General features: G+C 42.0%; 1 protein-coding gene across 1 annotated transcript; it reads right to left on the bottom strand.

Annotated features, from left to right (window-relative positions):
* Window positions 1-2287: 2287 nt before the first annotated feature.
* LOC121871972 lies at window positions 2288-5360 on the bottom strand. Its single transcript, XM_042374594.1, has 4 exons — window positions 5278-5360; window positions 3856-3997; window positions 3015-3137; window positions 2288-2513 (listed from the first exon to the last, which is right to left on the bottom strand). The coding sequence occupies exons 1-4, from the start codon at window positions 5322-5324 to the stop codon at window positions 2406-2408; spliced, it is 420 nt and encodes a 139-aa protein (XP_042230528.1). The 5' UTR covers window positions 5325-5360; the 3' UTR covers window positions 2288-2405.
* Between the last annotated feature and the right edge of the window lie 3509 nt (window positions 5361-8869).

The raw sequence follows: 8869 nt of genomic DNA, 5'->3' as shown, positions 1-8869 counted from the left end.
GGATGTGGATAAATGTATTATTTAATATAATTATAATAAATTATTAGACACATTAGATTTAATTAATGAAAAATACGGCCCCGTTTGTTGATTCAGGGGTTCAGGAGTTTGGTTTTGGATTCATACGTGTCTGCTCGGGTTCAGTGGACTCGGTGTTGTGGAGGTCCAAGTGTTGAGAAATTGTTGAACCTTTTATGAGGTCGTACGTCTTGTCCTACAGATAGATACAACAGTGGATAGAGAGGTAGATAGAAAGTTAGAGAGACAGATTTATAGAAAAATAGACAAATTAGATACGGACATAGATAGAGAGATAGACACTTAAGTTGTCGTATGCTTAAATTGATACGTAAATATATAGATAGATAGAGAGAGAAAGAGGAAGTGTAAGTATACAAATAATGGTAAACAGTAAATTGATTTAACCAAGGAAAGACCACAATAGACTAAAAATACCTTGGACTAGAAGATGGTAGCTTTGTGGTTGTGTGGCGAGGAATTTTGTTGTTTTGTCTTCTCAGTTCTGTACATAAGCTCAGAACATACTAATTTTTTCCCTTGTACCTTTAAGATCTCATTTAAACTTCAGATTCCACTTATTATTTGTTTCTACTGTCATTGGATTCAGAAAGTGTTATTAAATTACCAGTTATTCATATTTATGGTATTTTATTAAAAACAAACTTTGAAAAGCAATAAGTAATCAATCAAGATAAGTACTTTTTACTTTATGCTTTTAATTACTTTTCAAACATCAGTCACTTTTACTTTTACTCGATTCTTTTTGTAGGTCAGTAATTTTACTACTACTCAATTACTATTTTCGACAATTAATTCTACTTTTACTCGACTACAGATATTTAGTAATTTGCCCACCACTGCTAAATAAAACACCCTATAGTTTACCTAACCTAATCTAACCTCTCCAGGTAGCATTAGGTTGTTTAATCATTAGGTGGATGATGCTGGCGTGTCTCCTCTTCAGGTGATTCTATTTTTTAGCCAGACTATGAAACACATAAAGATATTTAAAATCTATTGAGTTACAAGTAATATGTAAAACCTACTGTACAGGAGGTGTGGTAAACATTAACTGACCAGAAGTGGGTGGCGATCCACCAATCACGAAGTGATTTTTTTTTATTTATTTATTGGGCAGCTCCCTACATCCTTGTGTAAGGTAAAGCACAGAAGCATTTACAGCGCCCAACAGGGAAGCATGCTAGGTTCATGCTTGCCTTTATGTCTCACGAGTTAAAGGCGTAGAAGCCTGAAGAGTCAATGGCGTAGAAGCCTGAAGAGTCAATGGTTTATGTCTAAGCAAGTTATTGGAAGCTCCAACAACTTTCCCTGAATACGAATTCGCAACTTTCGATTTACAGCAGGTACCTACTTTACTGCTAAGTGAACAGGGACCATGGGAGGCTGGGAAGTGTGTCCAAACAACTTCCCACCGGCCCGGGAATTGAACCCGTGACATCTCGCTTGCGAGGCAAGAGCGGTACCGCTCTACCCACCGGCGCCTCCATTATTTGTATTGAGGGTCGAAAAATTCACCAATCAGATGAAAATATACTGACATCTTCAGCAAGGTAACAATAACAGTCTACTATATTGTATGTTTCATGTGCTGTGTGGGAGCGAAAATGGAAGTATGTGACCCGTAAGGCGACGACGACTGGCTATAAGGCTGGGCAGGGCACTGTAGACCATCGCCTACACAACTCTTGACACTTTGATAAATATCTTCACCCAGTGCTTTTCCTTGAAGAGGATGAGTCCCCAAAACTTCCTTTACACCGTTATCAGCCAAAACCATACGAACAAATACAGTCAGTTGAGCAGTGTCCACGTCAGTCTATTATCAAATTACATACTGAAGTATATGCACTTTTCTTATAATTGATCTTTTAATTCCTACAATTGACCATGTTTTCTGACAATGGCACGACTGTTACTGTACATACAATCTCAATTTTACTTTCAAACTCCTATTTTAAAATGGAAACTAGTATAAAATCAAGAATTTTACATTACTTCCCAAGGAGCCCTTATGGCTACATAAAATGGCTCCGTGGACGCCATGACGCCCGCGGATAACAGGTTGGGGGTCATTGCTGTAGATTTAATATTTTCCGACACAGTACTCGGCTGTCTTAACTTTTCCCAACTGTTAAGTTAATTAGGTACCCAAGAGGCGAGTGTTGTATCCACTCCGCCACTGCACACTGCATTTCACGTGTTACCTCCCCCAAAAAAGATGATTTGAAACAGAAAATAGCAAGTAGAAAATTTTTCAGCTATTTATTGAGTGATGTCACATAAAGTTAAGAGGTGTGTACAATAGGTTGGAGTCGCTTGCGGCAAGGAACGTTGTGGTCTAGGGTAGGTGTAGGCTATAAGGGTCACTCTTCGCACTTAACGAAGTGGCCGCGACTACAGCACAGGTTGTTGATGCTGGACTCACCGTCATAATCCCAGGGACCGTTGCACTGGCGGGCGTAGCCGTACACCTGAGACGATAGAAAATGGTATGTAAGATTAATTAACTGAAATGAGTGGTGAAAATAAGAATTAATATATATATATATATATATATATATATATATATATATATATATATATATATATATATATATATATATATATATATATATATATATATATATATAAATCTTTTGGATCACGTGAAGATTAGCCCCCAGTTTATTTCACCGGATAATTTAAACACCTTAATGCTACCTGAGGTCACAGGCTAGGTTAGATTAGGGTAGGATAGGCGAGCGTTAGGGTGTCTCAGGTTAAAATTTATAACCCTCGTAAACCGGTAGATATTGGTACCGGTATATTGGTGTGATAAACTAGGATGGGGCATTAAAAACCGGGTTGAAATTTTTATTACAACTATACCAGCTAAAAGTGGTATAATGGTCGGTATGCCGGCTTAAGAGGCTAAAAACATGGATAGATAGATAGATAGAGTTTGGTACACTGTGGATAGAGAGATTACTCACAGTCTCATCCCAAAGATCACCAACATTGTGTTTCTGGGCCATCTGTATACATATCTCCTGGCCCACGGTGTAGCCATTGTCTAGGCGGTAGTTCAGATCTCCTCCGTTGGTGTAGGTATCGTACTGTAACCGGCCGCCAAAAAAAGTACATATGAACAAAAGTAAATATAAATAAAAGTACACATGAACAATAGCATATATTATGTACATGAACAAAAGTACACATGTGTTTAAAGACAGACACACACACTTACTGCCACTTACTGCTCTTTTTATCACACACACACACGCACTTTGTCCACACGTTCACCTCCATAGTATCACTTGTTACACTTGTTAAACACACTCCTGAACACACTCGTTAAACACACTCCTTAAACACTCGTCAACACACTCGTCAACACACTCGTTAAACTCACTCCTTAAACACTCGTCAACACACTCGTCAACACACTCGTTAAACACACTCCTTAAACACTCGTCAACACACTCGTTAAACACACTCCTTAAACACTCGTCAACACACTCGTCAACACACTCGTTAAACACACTCCTTAAACACTCGTCAACACACTCGTCAACACACTCGTTAAACACACTCCTTAAACACTCGTCAACACACTCGTCAACACACTGTCAACACACTCGTCAACACACTCGTTAAACACACTCCTTAAACACTCGTCAACACACTCGTTAAACACACTCCTTAAACACTCGTCAACACACTCGTCAACACACTCGTTAAACACACTCCTTAAACACTCGTCAACACACTCGTCAACACACTCGTTAAACACACTCCTTAAACACTCGTCAACACACTCGTCAACACACTCACCTCCAGGGCACACTTCTTCTTGCACCTTTTGAAGGCGCTGCAGTCGTCGAGATCAAAAGGTGGCAGCCTGTGTACCTCATACTCCTCGTGGTAGTGAGTGATGAACATACCACAGTGGCACTCAGGGGCGTCAGTTTGGGCCCTGAGCCACCACAGTGAAAGATAAATTCGTGTGATTATATAAAACAAATAAATAAACCTGGCAACCTAAAACATGGGTTAAATTACTTAAATGAGGATGGGTTTATAGTTGAGTTCTGTTAAGTTGGTTTATCTTTAGTTTGGTTAAGTTGGGACATGGTTAGGATAGGTTAAATTTGGTTAAGTTTGGTTAAGTTAGGATATGGTAATTTCTGTGTCCATAGGTTAAGTTTGGTTGAATTAGAGTTAGGTTAGGGTTGGTTAGATGAGGTTTAGTTAAGTTAAGGATTGTCAAGTTAGGTTGAGTTATAAGCGTAAATTAAGCTTGGTTAACTTAGTTCAAGCTGGGTAACGTTAGGTTAAATTAGGCAAAATTAATATAGTTTGAGTTAGATTTATAATGAGGTAAAACCAAATAAAATATGTAAATAAAAGTAAAAAAATGACTAAAATAAAATAAAATTAAGTAGTCTAGTAGTGTGTGTGTGTGTGTGTGTGTGTGTGTGTGTGTGTGTACTACGAAAACATTTATACCTTAATCTATGAGTCTATTAATTAATGTCAAACCAGCTTAAACTTCTAAACGTAATCAAGTACACGCAGACACACAGTATTCACTCCTCGGGGACCTAATTTTCCTATAGTTTCCCGTAGTCTTATATTACAACTTATTACAGTAAGAGTCTCAGTACAATATGAACACCACATTGGCTGCTATCTCTACTTGGGGACGACAGAACACATCCCGTTACAGAGTCCCAATACTATTCTGATGGTATTGTCTTAACTCTTATCTTTATGTCGTGGGTTAAAAGGGATAACTTAGGTAACTTAAGTAGCTTTGTTCTTACATTATACATATTGGCCTTCTATAACCCCCCCGTTTTGATCACCGCCTCAGGTTATAGCGACATTATTTTTTTTATTATATATTGGGCACTCTCCTACATCCTTGTGTATGGTGAAGCGCAGAAGCGTTTACAGCCCCCAACAGGGAAGCATACTAAGTTCATGCTTAAGTCTCACGAGTTAAGGGCGTTGAAGCCTGAAGAGTCAAGGGCGTAGAAGCCTGAAGAGTCAAGGGCGTAGAAGCCTGAAGAGTCAAGGGCGTAGAAGTCTGAAGAGTCAGTGGTTTATGTCATCAAGTTATTGGAAGCTTCAACAACTTGTCCCTGAATACGAATTTGCAACTTTCGACTTACAACAGGTACCTACTTTACTGCTAGGTGAACAATTAAGGTAAATTTTGTCGGGTTATCGTGGACGACACATTTGACCTACCCAGCCAGGGAGACGACAGCTGCCAGGAGAACAATGAGGGTGTTCATGGTGTTGTTGGGTGACCAGTTGTGTGGGCCGAACACCTGCTGCACCTCCCTTATATACTGATGCTGTGGCTATAACATTGCATAACTGAACCATAATTTGAGAGGCCTAATGTTCCTCCCTTTCTTCCTACCTCCTCCCCTTCCCTACCCCTTTCCCTCCTACCTCCTCCCCTCCCCTACCCCTTTCCCTCCTACCTCCTCCCCTCCCCTACCCCTTTCCCTCCTACCTCCTCCCCCTCCCACCTCTCCTCCCTTCCCTACCCCTTTTCCCTCCCCTCCCCTCCACCCCTTTCCTCCTACCTCCTCCCCTCCCCTACCCCTTTCCCTCCTACCTCCTCCCCTCCCCTACCCCTTTCCCTCCTACCTCCTCCCCTCCCCTACCCCTTTCCTTCCTACCTCCTTTCCTCCCTTTCTTACCTCCATACCTCCTTCATTTTTTTGACCCTCTTAAACTGGATCACGTGAAGATAATCATTCCAGATAATTTCACCTTAAGATTATCACCCTAACCTAACCTAACCAACCAGAATTAACCGACTTACTTTGGTAGGTTTGGGTGGTATAGGTATTATATAAACAGTCTCCAGGTGGGTTGGGGAGAGTTAGGTTAGGTTATGTAAAAATGTAACCTTCTGGCAGGATTCTCAAGGATTTTTAAATGTGCTTCTCTTCTTCGGGCACTCTAGAGGTGGTGATATAGACCAGGGCCAAACTTACTATGTAATGGATAGATAATCTCACTCGTTTACACAATTATCGTAACACGTGATTCAAGAGAGGAATTTTCTGATGTAACTATGGAGTAAAAATAATTATATACCTTTTTTTTTTTTGGATGTTATGAACTCTTAATTCTAAATGGTGGTGGGGGGTTAGGTTAGGTTAGGTTAAGGTTAGGTTAAGGTATAGGAAAGATACTTGATAACAAATTTTACAGATTAGAATGAGTTAGAGATAATTAGGTGCGAATAAGTTAGTTAAGATTATGTGAGACTTAAGTTAGGGTTATGTTAGAATTACGTTAGGGTTATGTTAGAATCAAGTTAGGATTATGTTAGAATTAGTTAAGATTATGTTAGAATTAGTTCGGGAAGATTAGGTTAGAATGAGTTAGGATTAGCCTCTTCATTGTCTGAGTGTAGGACAAAAGCCCCCTAGGACAAAAGCCCCCTAGAACAAAAGCCCTCTAGAACAAAAGCCCACTAGGACAAAAGCCCCCTAGGACAAAAGCCCCCTAGAACAAAAGCCCCCTAGGACAAAAGTCCCCCAGAAGAAATAATAAAAATGTTTCTAATAATTGTTTTATTTTCTTACAGTGTATGAACACTTCTTTAACCTAACCTAACCTAACCTAACCTAACCTAACCTAACCTAACCTAACCTTCGGGAATTCTATTATAGTTATAAAGTATTCAAGGAATGTTTATTAAATCTTCAATGACGTATGTTGTGTCTACTGGGGTAATTACTCCCCTGACATTGAGTGACCTCACTGGGCCCTAGGGTCACCTCAGTAAATGCAGAATGAACATGAAGGTAAAATATGGCGTATTTTTTCTTTTCTATATATTTAATAATGTTTTATATCAAAATTGAAAGAGTTATAATATTCTTATTATTTAAGTTATAATAATTTCATATTTAAATCTATATAGTTTTAATATTTCTAATGATCTTCTCTTTAACATAAAGACAGGGGGCTTCTGTCCTATTTTGCACTTTTACTGAGGGGCTTTTGTCTGAGGGGGCTTTTGTCCTAGGGGGCTTTTGTCCTAGGGGGCTTTTGTCCTAGGGGGCTTTTGTCTGGGCCGCACATTGTCTATAGATTCTGTACATAGGCTTAACTGTATTTCTGTATAGTGTATAATTATAAACTAACCATACCATACCATTTATATCCCTCCCTGGTAATTTGACTGTTATTATTATTATTATTATTATTATTATTATTATTATTGTGTGTGTGTGTGTGTGTGTGTGTGTGTGTGTGTGTGTATAGGTGAAGTTAGATAATGTTAGAATGGGTTCGATTAAGTTAGATAAGGTTAGGTTAGGTTAGGTTAGGTTAGAATAGGTGAGAATTATATAGGTCAGGTGAGATTAAGTTAGTCGGGCTTGTTCAGGAGTAGTAGATGCCGGTGAACCACGTGTGTTAATGTTATGTAACACAGGTACTCCTCCCTGACCACACCTGTTGCTTCCCACCTGTGCCCTCGTCCCTCTCGTGATACTACTACTACTACTACTACTACTGTTATTATTATTGCTACTAATACCACCACCAACAATATTAACACTACCACTACTATCACTCAACCAGAGCTATAACCACTAATACTACCACCAGCGCCACTACTGTAAATAGCACCACCACCACCACCACGACCACCACAACCACCATTACCACCACCACCGACCACCACAACCACCATTACCACCATTACCACCACCACCATCACCACCACCACCACCACCACCACCGCCACCACCACCATCACCACCACCACCACCACCACCACCACCACCATCACCACCACCACGACCACCACAACCACCACCACCACCACCACCACCATCACCACCAGCATCATCACCACCACCACCACCACCATCACCATCACCACCACGACCACCACCACCACCGACCACCACAACCACCTTATCACCACCACCACCGACACCACAACCACCATTACCACCTTACCACCATCACCACCAGCATCATCACCACCACCACCACCACCATCACCCACCACCACCACCACCACCACCGACCACCATTACCACCACCACCACCATCACCACCATCACCACCAGCATCATCACCACCAGCATCATCACCACCACCACCACCATCATCACCACCACCCACCACCACCACCATCACCACCACCACCACCACCATCACCACCACCATCACCATCACCACCACCACCACCACCGACCACCTTACCCACCACCATCACCACCACCACCACCACCCACCACCACCACCACCACACCACCACCACCACCACCACCATTACCACCACCAGCACCACCACCACCACCATCACCCACCACCACCATCATCACCACCACCACCACCACCACCATCACCCCACCACCACCATCATCACCATCACCACCACCACCACCATCATCACCACCACCACCACCACCACCACCATCACCACCACCACCACCAGCATCATCACCACCAGCATCACACCACCACCACCACCATCATCACCACCACCACCACCACCACCACCACCATCACCACCACCACCACCACCACCATCACCACCACCATCACCATCACCACCACCACCACCACCACGACCACCTACCACCACCACCATCACCACCACCACCACACCACCACCACCACCACCACCACCATTACCACCACCAGCACCACCACCACCACCACCACACCATCATCACCACCACCACCACCACCATCACCACCACCACCACCACCATCATCACCATCACCACCACCACCACCATCATCCCACCACCACCACCACCACCACCACCACCACCACCATCACCAACCA

The sequence above is a fragment of the Homarus americanus genome, unplaced genomic scaffold (assembly GCF_018991925.1).
Source record: "Homarus americanus isolate GMGI-L3 unplaced genomic scaffold, GMGI_Hamer_2.0 scaffold51476, whole genome shotgun sequence".
NCBI lineage: Eukaryota > Metazoa > Arthropoda > Malacostraca > Decapoda > Nephropidae > Homarus > Homarus americanus.
The sequence above is the reverse complement of the archived record's forward strand: the minus strand, read 5'-3'. Positions and strand labels throughout refer to the sequence as shown.